We start from the raw sequence: 17931 nt of genomic DNA, 5'->3' as shown, positions 1-17931 counted from the left end.
TGGGCAGCTGCTTACTCACATATTGCCCCTCACCGCCTAGAAAAACTGCTGCTTTCTTCAGGACAGTGGGGCTGAGGATTTTTCCACAGCTCCCCAGAAAGCAAAGTGATCTTTGCCAAACTTGGCTCAAAGCAGTTTCACAGAGAGGTGGGAGCCCTGGAGCAGGGTGACTCACTGAAGAGCCAGGCTTTTGCAAAGGTAAAGCTAAAATGAGGCTGAAAACACATTCCTGTGGGTTCTGGGCAGGCACCCATACAGTCCCCACGAACAGGAGGCTGAGGCTGCGCAACAGTCACCTTCCCTGAGTGATGGGAAGATTCATTTTGGCCTTCTCTTAGGCTCCTCCTGCTGCAAGGCTTTGGGGTTTAACCCCTAAACACCACAAGTTCCCATGGACATAATTCTTTCACACACCTCCCTCTGCATCCTCTGCCACTGTGCCAGGACTGGTGTCATGGAGAGGAGACAGGACTCAGCACAGAATTACCATCTGAAGATCTGCCCAAACACTGGGACAGCATGGAAAGAGGGATCAGACAAGCCTGACCCTGCACCAGGACAAGCATGGCAACATGCTACAGGTCTGACAGGAGCACAAAGAGGCTGAAGCAAACATTCAGCAGATGCTGAAATTGAGGTAATTTACCTTGGAGTCATAGCAGCCTGCGGGCACTGGAAAAGAAGGACTCAGGTCTTCCCGGCAGCAAATGGTGTTGCAGGGATTGTGTTCGGCATAAGGATCGCGCTGGTAGTCTGGGGAGAAGCAGGGTGGAGAGAGAAGGAAGGAAGGAAGAAAACAATTAGTTCCCTCACAAAAAGCCTCCACCATTGATGCAAAATGGCCCAGCCACTAAAAGCTGGGTAAGTGCCCTGGCAGAAACATGGGTCTATCACACCACTCTCATGCTTCTCCCCAGGTACCAGCTGGAAGTCAGTGCTTGAGACAGGACATTAAGTAGACAAGCTCCCGATCCAAGTCCGTACAGCTATTTCTGCATTCCAGGAGCACCACTGCCAACCTCTAACCACAAACATCTGCAGCTCCACATGACAAAAGCTTCATCATGAGAGAAAAGGAACTTTGTCAGGAGAAAAAAGCAGAAGAGAAAGGGAAGGGAGAAGAGGGGAAGAGAAAAGTGCAGCAGTGAAAAAAGCCTTTATTTTCCTATTCTGGACTAAAATAAGTGGGAAGGAGCAAAGCCTTCAAACCCCCATTGTAGTAGCTGCAAGCCAGTAGGGGAAGGTGGACAAGCCTCAACATCCATAACCAGGCTGCTACTCACAGCCCAAACAGTAGCGATACCCCACCCTGGGAGAGGCCTCCCGAACCCCAAGCCCGGTAATCAGCATGCTCCCTATAATTGGGAACAAAAATATAGCATCTAAAGCTATCTGTACTTAGAGATGGGCTTAGTGAGAAGTTAATTAAGCTGGTTTTAATCCAGTTAAGGAGAACCCTGTCAGGGAAAAGCAGAGCAGCGCATTACCTACCAAAGATCATTCTGTCTGAACAGGATAAAAAAGAAGCCAAACTGACCTGAAGTTTTACACTAAATTCTCTGGTCTGATCTGACCTAACTCTGGCTTAAGACTGAAAGCTTTCAAGATTGACAGGCTGTCGATGTATTGGGTAACAGCAGCCCACAGAGTCTCTTGGAGTGTCAGAAGCTCTCTGGAAAGGTCAAACAGGAAGCCTGAGTGCCCTTGCTCTAGAAAGAACCCAGTCTTGTTTCTGTTAGAGTAATTTTAGGCTGGTTTCCTAACTCAACACTAAGGTGTATTATCTTTTTGCTTTTTATGTACTCCTCACCTCAGGTAATACAATTCTGATCTGTATGTCAGCCTGCAGCTTCCCACTATACTTCAAAAAATAAAACTAACGCTGCTTTATGAAGATCAGCACATAAACACATGTCTTACTGTTGTATCTCATGATGTACTTCATGCCTTCCAAGTTGGTCACCTTGCCCTGGTCTCGACGGAAGATTTTTGCTCTTGGAGCAAGCTCATAAGAGAAATCCATGCCATACTTCTCGACGTATGCTGCGTACCCACTGAGGTTGTAAATCTTTTCATGGAAAGGGATATTGTATGAAGGCCAGTAACCTGCCAGAGGCAAAACCCAATCTGTTAATCACTTAGAGAAGCTGAACGACCTTGTTTATATCAAAAAAGAAAAGTAAACCATTTTCCATGCTGTATTGCCTAAGCAGCATGTCGAGGAATAACATGTCAAACTGGTTTGAACACAAGAAAATAAGGCAATAATCACTGGCATGACCAGGGTTGACTCCCAGTATAACACCACTGGAGACTGCACCCACGCAACCCACCCCCAGACTTCCACCCTGAGGAATCATCCTGCAAAACAGCTGAGATCACACTTGCAGGAGTACAAGGTGAACACGCAGAACAGCCACAGTCCTCCCACAGAGGTTTCCCTGCTGTCCTGGTTTCAGCTGGGATAGAGCTAATTTTCTTCCTAGTAGCTGCTGTGTCTTGGATTTAGCATGAGAAGAATGTTCATAGCACATATTGGTTTAGTTGTTGCTAAGTAATGTTTATATCAGTCAAGGACATTTTCAGCTTCCCATAGAAGCTGAGAGGGAACAGAGACAGGACAAGCTGGCCAAAAGGAGTATTCCATACCACAGACATCATGCTCAGTATATAAATGGGGGCGGCCGAGGAGACAGGGTTCTGTGATCACTGCTTGGGATGGGATGGGTAACCGCTCGAGTGGTGAGAGCAACTTGTGTTGTATCACTTCATTTTTTGCATTCTTTTACCATTATTATTACTATTGTTGTTCTTCTCTTCCATTACTCTTCTGTTAAACTGCCGTTATCTCAACCCACAAATTTTTTTTCCTTTCCCCTCCTTTTCTCCCTACCCTCTACTGGGGATGGGGGAGGGAGCAAGTGGCTGCATGGTCCTAGTTGCTGGCTGGGGTTAAACCATGACACCAGCTCAGAGGCGTGCAAGATCATTTATATCCACCAAAAATCCCAGCAAGAAGCTTGAAGTCAGTGCCTTTTCCCCCTCCGTTTCCCATCTCACCAAGGCAGAGTAACACACTGTGCTGAGATGTCAAGGATGGACAGACAGACAGACACACACACACACAGACTAAGCACAGCGCTAATAGGGGTGAACAGGAGGCAGGTCAGCAAAGAACACACACACGCTTTGTGCAGAGGTGGCTGGAAAGCTGTCATTCCACTCAGTGATAAGGAGAGACGGGCGATAGCTGCTCGTTTGCCAGTATTTGCCTTTGAGGGTTAAGTGACTGATGAGCAGAGCAGAGCCCTGCCCTAACTTTTCCAAGAGCAAGCGTGAATCCTGCAGTTTTGCTCACTCTAAAGAGCAGGGTTACAAGCCAGAACTCCAGAGAGAGTTTTAGGTAGGTGACATACACCTGCCTGAAACAAGACTAGTCTAGAAAACAGAAAAGCCAGAAGACCATCCAGGTCAGGATCTGGTTACAGCAAGTCCTGGAAGAAATAGACACCTATACCTTAACATTTAAATTTTTTTTTTTTTTTTTTTTTTTGCAAGGCAGGCACCAAGGAGTGTTTAGGCAAGGAGTATACAGGGAGTATATAACATGAGCTAGTCCCGGGAGCAGCATGCTTTCAGGGATAAGTGCTCTTCAAAGCACTTGAGTTCCTGTTGTCAGGGGAATGTTGCTTCTCAAATCACACACACCAGGATTTGGCTTAGAGATTTACTATCTAGATACTGGTAAATGCAGCACTCCATGTGTTAACTTCAGCCCAGTACAACATGAGGAGTCTGTCTGTAAGATGCTCAAGAAAGTCAACTGGGACTCACTGGGAGGACAGACAGACCGACCACGTAAGCGCTGGAACGCTGCCTGAGCAGAGGCCTTACCAGCTTGAGTCCTGCCTAACACGCAGCAGGGACGGGAATACCCTGTCTGCTGGCACTTCCTTACGTGACCTAGAGCCTACCTGAAGGAAACAGGTTGTTAAATGTTGTGTTGTAATACAGGCATCCTCCAGAAATGAGCACACTTGCCAGCCTCTAATGACGCAGGCCAGAGGATACGGATACATCAGCTCCCAAACCAGTTGGGTTTAGTGGCGACTTAAGAAGGTGCTATTGTCTCACGTGAATGCAGTGCATACAGATGACCCCTTTTTCCCACCTGGAAAAACTTTTTTTTTTTTAAATTGCTAAAACAGAAGAATCATGGAATGGTTCAGAGTGGAAGGGACCTTAAAGATAATTGAGTTCCAACCCCCCTGCCATGGGCAGGGACACCTCCCACTAGACCAGGTTGCAAGCCTCATCCAACCTGGTCTTTGAATGCTTCCAGGGATGGGGCATCCACAGCTTCTCTGGGCAACCTGTTCCAGCATCTTACCACCCTCACAGTAAAGAATTTCTTCATAATATCTAATCTGAATCTCCCCTCTTTCAGTTTAAAACCGTTACCCCTCATCCTATCGCTACACTCCCTTCCCTCATAAAGAGTCCCTCCCTATCTCTGCTGTAGGCCTCCTTTAGGTACTGGAAGGTTGCTATAAGGTCTCCCTGGAGCCTTCTCTTCTCCAGGCTGAACAACCCCAGCTCTCAGCCTGTCCTCATGGGAGAGGTGTTCCAGCCCTCCGATCATCTTCGTTGCCCTCCTCCGGACCTGTTCCAACGGGTCCATGTGCTTCCTGTGCTGAGGACTCCAGAGATGGACACAGTACTCCAGGTGGGGTCTCACGAGCGCAGAGTAGAGGGGCAGAATCACCTCCCTCATCCTGCTGGCCACGCTTCTTTTGATGTAGCCCAAGATGCGGCTGGCTTTTGAAGCTATCTGAAGTTCTCCTCCTGCAAGAGCTGTTCCGTGTCTCAGGCTCTGCAAGACTGCAAATCCCATGCAGACAGTGCAGCGCCCAGCCTAAGGCAGGCTTTACCCAACGGCTGCCATAAGCCAGTGAAACCTGCCTGTTAGGCCTGACAGGGTGAACAGTGACAAAAACAAGTCAGAGGTGGCGTAAGGTTGAAAGTGGGGGTGAAAAGGGCAACATGAAGGCAGCAAAAGTTCTCCAAAACAAAATGCCTTCCTCCTCTGCCCAAAGCAAAAGATCTCAGCAATATCAAGAGATCAATGAGAATATTAGGCATATGGTAGAAGAGACTGAGATCCCAGGTTCTGATCTGATGTGATACTTTTGATGCTGAAATAGATGCACTACTTCCTCATCATCAGGAAACGTGAACTGCAGGCCGCTCCTATCCCTAAACTGGAGACAGCATTCCTCTCCCCAACCTCCTTTAAAGGATTCCTGATTTTCTTTGTCAACATACAGAAAGCACCTTGTCATCTTTGCCTGGAAAGAGCAACATAAGAGATTCCTGGTTGTTAGAACTCACTTGCACTGGCCTAAGAATCAAGATGACAGCAGTCATTAAGAAAAAAAAAAATCTTTCCATTTTCAAACCCACGTAAGAAAAATGCTTGCTTTTTCCTCATGCAGGGCTTACTACAGCAATGCCTGCCTTTGTTCACCTAAGAACTCCATTCTCATTCTCCATCATTTCTAGGTTTATGCTTGAAAGAGACTTAAAAAGCCAGTGCTGGTACAAACTCACACTGACCAGGCCAGCGTCAAGAGCACATTATCTCCGGATACCAGCTACGGGGCTATTATAGAGTGTGCTGGGGTCAGCGACTCTACAAACACTTTAAACCAGCACTGCTCTTGAGAAAGGCAAACTTCCTTAACCGGGGCTGCTCCAAGCACTAGGGAACAGGGCAGGGGCCTCAATGGAACTTGTCTGGTGTCCTGCATGGCACGGAGGAGTCCAGATCTGCTGCTTAAAGGAGCAGTGCTGAGGTTTCTAAGGCAGCACTTCTGGGGTGCTTAACCCACCCTATGGACTGAGGCCTCCTAATGTTTAAGCTGCCAGAGACTGCTGTGTTATCCAATATACACAAGGTGCATTTAGATACCTGGGAAAAGCCATACTGTAAGTGTAAAATAATGTGTAACTTCTAATACACACTGCCACCTTCCAGAACAAAGCAGCCACAAGATCTCCTAGGAGGCAGTAAGTGGTCACTGTGTGGCCAAGCCCAGGGGTTGGGCTCAGTCCTACAGGGAATTCCACACAGCAGCTCTCTCGAGTCACTGCTGAAAAGGAGCTCGGGGAACCCTCTCAGCCTGGCCATGATGTGGTTTTATTGCTTCAAGTGCCAGAACTAGAGAGGTCTCCAGTAGCTTTTTTTCTGTCTGCACCACAATCCACAACACAGCACAGAGGAGCCTGACACATTTCACTATCTGAAACATGCACAAACATTTGAAAATAAGATGCAATAGCCTACTTTCATATCTTCACCAGATAAAGGAGCCAATGGAGCATAAGGGAGAGACACAGGATTTTTCCAAATTATCAATAAGAAACACCTCATAAAGCCATATTGACGTTATGGCAACGCCTAAAATAAGATAGGACTTTCCAAGGAGCCAGACAGAAGTTAAAAATCCAAAGGGAAACAACTCCAGCTGCTAACAAATGCATTTCCAATCATTTTGCTGATGAAGAGCAATTCACCAATTCACCTTCTGAGCATGCAATTAGAGGAGGGAGCACAAAACACCAGACATACACTTAAATTTGTGGAACAAGCTCAGGCTTTTGGATGTTGACAAAGTGTCTAGAAAACACCTCTGAATGAAACTGGACAGTTGGTGTTTTGCTTCACCTAGATTTTTGTTTGTTTTCCATCAAGTTGTTGTTAGCCTTGATAGGAGATTAAGGAGTCTTTTAAACAGCATATATTTATCAGATAACAGAGCTCCAGAAAAGTTCAGGAGCTGATTCTAACATAGAACTTCTCTCATATTTAAAAGCTCATCTCCTTGTAGGGTGATGAACTCACCAAACATTTCAAGAAGCCAACAGCATCACAGTTACTTAGTACTGCTTCAAACAGACCTCATCTTTTTCCTCATGGGTGTCTGAAACAGGGCAAAATAATACCAGGAAAAAAAAAAAGCAAAAAAAAAGAAAGTAAGATAGAAGGTAAAGTCTGTTTTTTTCCTCCTCTGCTTCTAAGAAACACAGATGCTCACCACATTTCTGCCACAACATATAGGAGAAATGCATATGTTATAGACCTGGCAACAGAGGGATGCTCAAAGCTTTCTAACTTGAAACTCAGCACTGGTGTTCAATAAACAGGTACAAAGGATGATTCTCCATCAGCTGGCACAAAGAGATAGCTTTCTTAAGCCAGTAACTACTACAGGAGCTATTACCTTTCCGGAGAACATTTGTTTGATCAGAATACTCCACAAGGGTTGGAATCTGCTCAACAATGTACAATGCACCGTCATCAAGGCTCTTCTGCAGCTTGACCTTTTTCAGGTCCAGCACCATGTACTGATTGTTGTAGGTGCCTAGGTATGAGAGCAAAGAGAAAGAGTTATGCATCCTGCCTGGGGAAGGAAAAGGGGGAGAGGGAACGCATCCTTTTTTTCTAAGATTCACACCAAAACTGTACTCACCCGAGTTGCACTTTGAGAAGGTTTCTGCCCAAGTTTTGCCATCATCTGCCATCATGTTAGCAATGCGGACCCTCTGCCAAGCTAAGAGGGATTCAGGCACCACTTGCTTAATGAGTGTTTGGTTGAACACACTGTTGGTAGTCTGCAACATTACCAAGCCGCTGCCTAGTATGTAAAAGTCATCCAGGGACACCAAAAAGCCTTAAACAGCAATAATACAAAATTTGTTATCTTTGTGAACCTTTGATATACTCATAGAACAAAACAGAGAGACAAGCCAAGAGAATATGAATGAGTCAACACCTGTGTGTTTGAAATCAAACCGTACAAGTATTAAAGATGAGGTGGCAACTTCTGCAAGCACTTTAAGCTCACCTGTCAGCGCAGGTTCTCATTTGTCATGGTTTCAACACACAACCTAATTCTTTATCTATAGCATTTGCTTCATGTTTCCATCCCAAGCTTGGAAGTTTCTCCTTCATATATCAAGCTGTGTCTTATGCTGAGGATTACATACTGTAAATGCCTTGTGACTGCTTGTTTCTAACAAAGAAATTCCTTTAAAAAATACAATAAGGAGAACCAAAACAACAGTACAAACTCCACAGACAGATTTTCATCAGCTAGTTTCAGTTTTGGATTTTTATTCTGTAAGGACACCAGGTATTCCTTTAAATTAATCCCTTCTGGACTAAATCAAACCAAGCAGAAAAATCTTCCTTCTAGATTAATCTTCTTCCAGTCCAACTATTCCTAAAAGGATCTCCAAGAAATGGAGATCTTAAATCATAAACCACATCCTGTACATGAGAGGAAGTTTTACCTACTCCTTTTTCTGACATGTTGTCATTGGGGTTTTTTTATGCCTATCAGCCCTGCAAACTCAACACAGCCATGGATCTCCAGGCAGGATTCCCTTCCAGGTTACATGCCAACAGAAGTCCTAGGTCCAATTGCAGATCCCACACCAGGAGGTGGTAACACAGAGCTGCAAAGGTCAGCTGTAATGCCATGGATAGCATGGTGACTACTTACAAAGCAGAAATAACATGACTTTGAGATTCCCCAGTAGCTACAGGGCTGCCAGGCTGGGGAAGGAAGGTTGTTAACTGAGCTCCTGAGGGGGAAGTCACCCAGAACCTTGTCTATTGCTAATGAGTTTTTAATGGTATCAGTCTTCAAAGAGTACAAAATGCTGCACAACGGCGCAGAGTTGAGTTCCACTATGAAATCTTCTACAGCAGGCTTTATTAACGCCCTCTGCAAACAAACTGAAGTCAGCAAGACAACTCAGCTCTGCCTCCTATTCCTGTGCTTTTGACCCCACTTCAAGCAAAGGTAATGTTTTAAGGGCTCCATTTCAGCAAGTTTTCTTTAAAGTCTCAAGTTCTCAAATCAAAATAGATCCAGGAAGATATATTTTGAGGTCAACTATTCTCTAAAAATATGTCAGTATAGAACAGACAGAGCACCCCGGCAGCTTGTGGTTCCCAGTATTTTATTCTTGGAGACAGAAACAGTGTCAATAAATTATGTACATCAACAGCAGAGCTCTCTCTCAAATAAGTACGTACAGAAGAGAAACACTCTAAACGTGGCTCTGCCAGTCTATTTTATACAAAAACATGTGATACTCCAGTGATAAACTGTTGTGTAAAAAGGCAAGTGCTTGCCCAAACAGAAACAAGAAATGGAACTGGTAAACAACTGTAATTCAAATTGAACGCCAATTCCCATATGGGTGCAAATGCCAAGTGCCCTACTTCAAAAAAAAAAACCAAATAGCTTTTTCTTCTTTTTCAATCAACAGCTGAGATAAAACAGAAAAAACTCAACTCAAAGCAAGTGTCAACACAAGGAATGATACTGAATTAACTGAAGTTTGAACCTTGTCATTCAAATAAATTGCAAAGTTGAGCCAAACTGAAAACAAGAGGATTTCCTTCTGGGCCCTAGTATTTGCCAAGTTTTACCTTGCAACGTTTTATAATATTCCATGCCCTCCATGATACACCATCAGTAGCCTAATTATCCCAAGACAACATATACCATTTTGACTTAAGGCATAGGCACCCCAGAAACAGGGGGCTAACAAGGGAAGTTAAACACATACACCAGGTTTACCCAGGGCAAAGACATCCACAAAAATAAAACCTAGGTGAAGCCTAGAGGTATCAGCAGATATTTGAAGTCCTCTTGTGTCAGTTTGGTTCTTCTAAGTATGTATGTGACTCTACTGTAATTGAAAATGCCTTTCATGTCAAATGTTACCTCACTGTACAGTTCACCTATTTTTCCTGTGAACCCATGTCCCATTTTTATCAGAAACTCTCAATCAATTATTTTTCTTTTTTTTAACTCCCTCTGGAGACACAAGCAAAAGTACTTCTGATTGCACCTTCTGGATGTGAGCCATTTAGATTCAGTTTCCAATCACCACTGGAAAACTGAAGTTTCCAGAGTCTGGAGTTTCATTTATCATGACAACATTAATCAGCCAAGCAAAGCAAAATATTTTTTGAAATCTGAGCCAGAGTGCTCTCTGAAGAGTTGGCACACCAAAGAGTATGTGGGAGGTAACACACTCCTGGCAGCTATTGTTCCTAAAGAGGTAGGCTGCTGCTTTCTGAAGCAGATGGCATCAGCTTTTTTTGGCATCTTAAAAGGTCATTGTGCTCATTCAGGTACAGAAGGGGTCAGTATTACAGGCAGGAAGCCAGAGACATCAGGTCTAGCCATCATCTCACAGGGACAAGAGTACCTCCTGGCTGAGATGCAAAATGTTCTGGGCTATAAACACACTTGACAATGGGAAAGAAGTCTTCTCTGGTCTAGTTTTCTTAATCACATCAGCAGCTACTTCTGTCAAGACTGAACTCCCAGCAGCTGCCTGCCTTCCACTTGCAGACCTCTCCTAGGCACTAACCAATACCTATAGCAGTGGCTTCTTATCTCCAAAGTACATCATACATCCCATAAAACACAGCACCTACCTAGTCTCTGTCACCGCATTTCTTACGACCCAAAATGAGCATAGTTTCACTCAACATTTGTGAGTAACTGTAACATGTCTGTACAATTTAAGTTCTCTCTTCTCTGCATGGATTCACCAACCACATTAAGTACTTATGTCCAGAGCTTGAGCAAGACACTGAAGTCAGGGGTGCCCAAGCATTCAGCTCAGAGGCTAAGGTTCACAAAGGCTCACAAACCTTTCCAGAAGTTCACAAAGCTGTCCCTACATGCAGCTCTGCACACATACTTACAACAGAAGAGAAAGCTAAGACTATGAGCAGAGTTCAAGTGAGGATTAGGATTTGTGTGGAAATCAGCAGCAAGTGGCTAAATAATTCTGCAAAAGCAGAGATTAATACTCCCATTCACTTCCACTTGACTGTTCCTGTGCAGGGCTACTGTTGCTCTGAAAGGGAGAAAGCAGCAAAGAGACAACATGCTCTAACAGTAGACATTCGAGCATCCTGGCAGGAATGTGGAGAACTGCTGGGGAAGCTGGGATGGACTCCAAAATTCCTGCCTGTCCTCCTACCTGCTCAGTCACAGCAGAAGCTAGGAAGCACGAGGCCCTCTAGCTGTATCATAATGTACGTGCCAACATGCATCATGGTTAGTGAATAGTCTTAGATCCTTTGAGTCACAACAAACAATAATTCTTGAATGTAGTAGTCTGTCTTTTGAAAATTGGTAAATAAACAGCCAGAACAATTTTACTCTGTGGCCCCAGGAGAAAACAGGGAGTTGGCACATTCCTTCTCAGAAGGCAAAGGACTCCTTGAAGCTTTTCTGACACAGCTTTTGGACAGCAGAAGAGCTTTACTTCACATCCAATCTATTGGATGACAGAATCTTTTAATTACTCAGTTAAGTGTCACTGAAGGCCTGGAAGGACACCTGTTTTTTTAATGCTGTTTCCTCCAAAAAGTCAATACTTCTATATAATTAGGATCATGTTACTATTCAGGGGAATTTGTTAGCCTGGCCTTTCTTACTGGTTCTTAGTGTCTATCAGGATGGAGAATAAGAGTGGGATCTTGCACACAGGGAGAAGTTACACTCGTCAAGTCGAGCCATGGCCACGACCTGCAGATTCCATGGTCAGATGCCCTGAAAATATAAAACTTTATCTCATCGCAACATGGAGAAAGGAATTTGGCAGCTCTTTCCTTCCTGCGTGATTGCCCTTGATCATTACCAGGCCAGTGCTTTAGAGCTTGCTCATCCTCTGGAAAACTGCAAGTGTGTGAGCTACACCCACAGCTAATGTAATTCGCTGTAGTCAATGGATCACGCTTGTCTAGTGCTTGTGATAGTACCCTGTAATTAGGTGGCCAGTAACAACACTTTGCATACCACAGGTCTCCCAGACTTCACTGTAGCCATGGGAACTATGTTTTGCAACAGTTCTCAATTTTTTTGGTACAAGTACACCTTACCACATCACTGTGTCAGTCTACCCACTACAACTAAGCTTTTAAACGAGCCATCTCTGCAGATCTCAACAACCTCAGGGAAGCACACTGGGATTTTGTGCACTAGTGAACGGACCCTGACCATTTCAGCACAGTAGTAGCTGATTTTCAGGTATACTCCCATACAGCAAGCATGATCACTCATCGAAACAGGAGACTTGTATTTTACTTTATCCAAAAAATCCACAAAAGGATCCCAGAGACACCCACTAAAAATAAAGTGTTCTGCATGGCTGATCTTGATCCCCAGTTTGAATCTGCAGGACATCTGCAGGACAATGCATCATGCAATTGGTTGGGAAACAGAGCGACATTCTTCTGAAGGATAGCACTACCCTCAACAGTATTTCTGCTGAGAGATATGAGATCCAGAATAACCTTCTGAACATTCAGCTGAGGAACAGAGCTCAGACAGAAAACTTGGCTTTCTACCAGGTTACACGGGCTTGGCAAAATTCCTTGCAACAAGCAAATGAAATTCCTCCACGGGAATCAGAGATAACCCCAAAGCTCTTAAAAGGCCATGCACTTAGACATTTGCCAGAATACCTCTACTCCTTCCTCAAAGCAAAAAATCTCAGTTGTCAGAAAATGCTGCATTCCTGAGTGTCACAGAGGAGGGGCAGAACCCCAGAGGAAAAAAAAAAAAAAAACCAAACTGCTTTCAGCATGAAATGAATGCAACTTCTTTTCAAAACAGTTTCCCAGTTACAGTGGCAGGAGTCCCTTGCCTTTACATTAAAGCAAGCACAGTAATTCAACAAAGCACGTTTTGAAATCATCAACCAACAAAATTTCAGAATCAGTCTTCTAAAGCACATACTTCACTTTGAAAAATGCCCAAACATTCATGAATCTTCATAAACTTCTTAATTTGAAATCTCACCTTTAAAAATTTACGCAATGCTTAGAGTCTTAGATTTGCTTTGGTTTTTCACGTTCACATTTCTTAGTGCTACTTTTGCAAGAGTACATATTTTACCACTGAAATATTAAATGCTGGCAATTTCTAACGGTCTTCCAGGAAACTGTGGAATATTATATGCTGCCTAATCTTCCCCAGGGAGATTTTAAATATTCTGGCTGGCTATATTACTAACACGTGAAACAAGCATTAAAAAAAACCTGCTCTCTGCAACAGCTTATACAGAAGCTGGCAGGGGATGGGACGGGGAGAAGGATGAACAAAAAAACAAAACAACTGAAGGTTTGCTAACCCAACACCAAAGAAGTCCATACAATTTTAAACGGCTAATGTGTCCCATTACAGCACGAGTCATGCCATAGTAGTTAACAGGAGCGTTCAAAACTGTTATTATCAAGCATGCAAATGCTATAGGCAAGGTGAGAAGTTCAGGAGCCGAGATGGCTGCAGACTACACCAGCAGAATTCAAAGCAGCATGTTTGTGCCAGACGTAGAATATTTAACTAGTACTATTCAGAGCGCTGAAGGTGATTAATCAACAACAAAAGACGACGACAACAACATGATGTTCAAGCCAGAAAATGGAAGACGACATTTTGTCCTCTCAGCAGCTAAAAATTTTAAGGTAGATTGAAGCCAGTGCTTGTTGGGGGATCATCCTTTTTATAGGCAAGACATCTGCAAAACAATAAGACAGTCCGTGCCATCTTGGACATCTACATTATTTTTGGGTTTCTTGATTTTACCTGGGTAACTGCTGAATGAGACACGGCTGGTGCTAGTGTATGGATCAACTATATTGAAGTTCCAATGCTTATATATTCTCAGTGTGGCTGCATACGTAAACCAGCTGGAATGGGCAAAATATATATTCTCATATCCAGGTAGAACCTGGAAAACAGAAGCAGAAAGATGAATAATTTCAGACCCTACTATACTCTGCATGTTTTGTACTTGACAGAAACTGGGAGAACAACTTGTTTTAAGTAGTTTGATTAATTGCACTGTTCAAGAAGGAGCAGATTCTTGTACTTTTAACTGCATACTCAACAATGAATTTCTGAAACCTCTGGAAATAATTCTTGCCCATGTGTTGTTTTCAAATAATTAGTTGTTATTTTTCAAAATGAAACAGCTTAGGCTTTTTGGGGACAGCTGCATCACATGGAATGCTTCATTTTCCCAGTTTCCTCTTGAATACTTGTATTTACACATTCAGATCAGCTCTCTGCAAACATATCCAACATTAACTTAGAACATGCTGTTTCTGTGAAAATGCGTTTAGGTGCTTTAAAGTACAGAAGCAAACGCAAGTAAATTAATTTTGAAAAGGTAAATATATATTGATAGTCTATATTTTCAAAGTATTTCCCTGGTTCTAAGATTTTGTTGTTACCTCAGAAATCTCCTACTGTAGGAAAATGCCTGAATGAACGCTTCTCAATTTAAGGTGAATATTGTTGCTCTGAAATACATGGAGTCCCCATATGCTGACTAGATCCTTGATAACTTTAACTGAAAATTTTAATTGCCACCGTGATGCATCAGATACTTATCTTTCCCTTCCTCCCTTCTTATTTGCCTATTGTATTTGTAGACATTCATAATACCCCCTTTCAGGCTTCACTTGGCTAGGTGAAAAAAGTTACCCTCTTCCAGTCTCCTCTGTATGGCAGTTACCCATTCCCTAATAATTCTAATAGCTTTTCATTGTCAATCGCTGTGGTTTTGCTTTGATTTGTTTTTTTCCCATGCCACTGAAAGTGAAAGTGAGTAAAACTGGACCCAGAATCCTATGGAGGCACAAACGACAACTGCATAAAAGCACCTTAATTGACAGAAGTCTCTTTATGCATATGTAACAAACAGTGAAGACTCCAGAAATGCAGACTTATGACACTGCAAATCAACACAGTCACTGGAGATGAAGTTCTTTGTGCTCACCTTGATAAGTGCAGAGCAATGACCCATATCCCACTGATATTTCCCATGGCTTCCTGGCTCCACGTTGCATTGTCCACCCCGTGCAGAATACTCAAATAATGCAGGAATGAGGTCCAACAGGTCTCCAACTGCATTCAGAAACTGGACATCAAAGATGCTCAGTGGCTGAGGAAAGGGAGAGAGGAGAGATCACAAAAAGCACTTTCAGACAGAGAAGCATCCAGACAGTCTCAGCTGTTAAAATTTTTCTTTTGGTCTCAAAAGAAGCTCTTATATGGTCTATGAAATACCTGCTCACAAGGCCCAGATGCTCAAACTCAGTGTTGAATTAGGCACCTAAGTATCTTTAAGGGTCTGGCCCTTCTAGTGGCATTACCAATGCTAACACTTCTGAGGAAAAAAGGAGACGCTAGCAGCAACTTATGAAACTTGTGTGTCTTTGCCAACAGCATACCAATCAGCCTGCTGTTACTGTTATGCTGGGGTAATAAGTAAAAAAAAATTAAAATCTTACTATCTAGATGCCTTTGAAGAGCATCACATTAACAAACACTCTTGGGAGTTCTCAGATTTTTATAAAGACTGTGATTTAAGACACCCTCATGACTGAGGAGGAAGAAACAGATGAGAGAAGCAAGATATGTTAACAATACTACTAATCAAGTATGGAACTAGCTGAAGAGAGGGAATCGGTCAAAAGGCGCTCAGCTATGCTACCTGCTTGCAAAAACACCTTATGGTTAGAGCTGGACAGGGTTAAATACACACAGCTCGTTGTGCAACATGCTCTTCAAAACCTTCTCCTAATTTTCCTCTTCAAAAATATAAGAGCTCAACAGTGGCCTAACCTCAATCTTCAAAGACCGTTTTCTAAACCTTTCCTGCTCTTGCTTGCACCATGCCTGTAGTTAAGGCAAGGTTTAAGGCAAAGAAGTCAGAATACACATCGCTGTAGGGCTATGAATAGTGATTTTAGAATGGGACATAATCATATAGCAAAGAAATACATTGCTTGCAACATAAATCACTGTTATTAAACCATATAGCTGACCTCTCTACAAACCCCAATAAAAGGGAGACAAGGACATGGAAAAAATAAACACTGCCAAATCCATTTACTTTTTATTCAGAAGTCTGAGTTCTCTATTACCCATCTGCTGTTTTGGTAGAGAGAATAACCAACAGGAAAACCAAAAATAACGTGAACTCTAGCCCATATACCCCAGGGGAAGGAATTAAACCTTCCCACAATGCTTACCAAGTCAAGTGAGAGAAATAAGCCACTCTCAAAACTAAAATCATGCATTGCAGAAGGTCCTAACAGCAGATAGTAGTTCAAGGAAGAAATCCAAAGCAAACTTTGATATACGTTACGTTACTTTACCTAACAATGTTTTTGCTGTAAGGACCCAAACAGGGAGCAGCAAAGACCACAACTGATAAACATCAAGAGATGTATCTTGGGATAATTTTAAGCAACTCAGTTGTATGAATCATTTACAAACAAGTCCCAACAACTGCTATCTCACTGGGATCCATAAAGAGAGACTTGGCACTGTTTCAGAACAATTTTTGCCCATCCAGCTGCACTTAAAGGTCTGCAAGCCGTTTTCCAATGTCCAAGTTACACAAGCATTACTGTGCAGTACCACCAGGAGGGGAGCAAAGAGGACTGCATGTAAGAATGCTCAGGCAGCCCTGAGACATTTTAATTGCACTTGCCATCCACTTGCTACCTCTGGTGGGCTGACCCTGGCTGGATGCCAGGTGCCCACCACAGCCACTCTGTCACTCCCCTTCTTCAGCTGGACAGGGGAGAGAAAAATATAACAAAAGGCTTGTGGGTCGAGATAAGGACAGGGAGAGATCACTCACCCATTACCATCATGGGCAAAACAGACTCAACTTGGGGAATTAATTTAATGTACTATCAATCAAAATCAGAGTAATGAGAAATAAAGGCCTTCTCCCTCCCACCTTTCCCTTCTTCCCAGGCTCAGTTTCACTCCTGAATTCTCTACCTCCTCCACCACAGCAGTGCAGGAGAACAGGAATGAGGAATGCAGTCAGTTCATCACATGCTGTTGCTGCTGCTCCTTCCTCCTCAGCGGGAGGACTCCTCACACTCTTCCCCTGCTCCAGCTTGAGGTCCCACCTACAGGAAACACTTCTCCACAACAGGGTGCAGTCCTTAAGGAACAGACTGCTCCAGCATGGGTCCCTTCCATGGGGTGCAGTCCTTCAGAAACACACTGCTCCAGCGTGGTTCCCCTACAGGGTCACAAGTCCTGCCAGCAAACCTGCTCCACCGTAGGCTCCGCTTTCCACAGGTTCACAGGTTCTGCCAGGAGCCAGCTCCAGTAAGGGCTTCCCATGGGGTCACAGCCTCCTTTGGGCATCCACCTGCTCCAGCATGGGGCCCTCCACAGGCTGCAGGTGGATTTCTGCTCCACTATTAACCTCCATGGGCTGCAGGGGGACAGCCTAGCTCACCATGGTCTTCACCATGGGCTGCAGGGCAATCCCTGCTCTGGTGCCTGGAGCACCTCTTCCCCCTCCTTCTTCACTGATCTTGGTGTCTGCAGGGCTGTTTCTCTCACATATTCTAACTGCTCTCTTCTGCTGCAGTTGCCATGCAGGGTTGTTTTTTTTTTCCCCTCCCCTTCTTAAATATGTTATCCCAGGGGCACTACCACCGTCACCGATTGGCTTGGCCAGCAGTGGGTCTGTCTTGGAGATGGCTGGCATCAGCTCTATTAACCCAGGGGAAACTTCTAGCAGCTTCTCACAGAAGCCACCCCTATAGCCCCCCCTGCTACCAAAACCTTGCCACACAAACTCAATACACTTCCATGTCATATTCTACTCCATAAAACCTGGATTCATTGCAGTATCTACAGGCAGCTACACTGACACTGCTACAGCATCACTTAGAATTACCTGTTGGTAATACAGGTAATACCTGTTGCTAAATACTTAGAATTTTTTTAAAAGTTCCACATTTATGTGTTATCTTACAGTCATTTCAAATCAAAAATTCAT

At 43.7% G+C, this 17931-nt stretch overlaps 1 protein-coding gene across 3 annotated transcripts in view; it reads right to left on the bottom strand.

Annotated features, from left to right (window-relative positions):
- Positions 1–17931, bottom strand: part of PLBD1 (phospholipase B domain containing 1) — a 42435-nt gene that overhangs the window by 1177 nt on the left and 23327 nt on the right. For all 3 annotated transcript variants that reach the window (XM_074168602.1, XM_074168600.1, XM_074168601.1), the window contains 6 exons: positions 14890–15054; positions 13692–13836; positions 7533–7733; positions 7284–7424; positions 1921–2106; positions 647–753 (listed from right to left, as the gene is read on the bottom strand). In XM_074168602.1, coding sequence (XP_074024703.1) covers positions 647–753; positions 1921–2106; positions 7284–7424; positions 7533–7733; positions 13692–13836; positions 14890–15054 — 945 coding nt within the window. The remainder of the gene's footprint in view (positions 1–646; positions 754–1920; positions 2107–7283; positions 7425–7532; positions 7734–13691; positions 13837–14889; positions 15055–17931) is intronic.

The sequence above is a fragment of the Numenius arquata genome, chromosome 2, assembly GCF_964106895.1.
Source record: "Numenius arquata chromosome 2, bNumArq3.hap1.1, whole genome shotgun sequence".
Lineage (NCBI taxonomy): Eukaryota > Metazoa > Chordata > Aves > Charadriiformes > Scolopacidae > Numenius > Numenius arquata.
The sequence above is the reverse complement of the archived record's forward strand: the minus strand, read 5'-3'. Positions and strand labels throughout refer to the sequence as shown.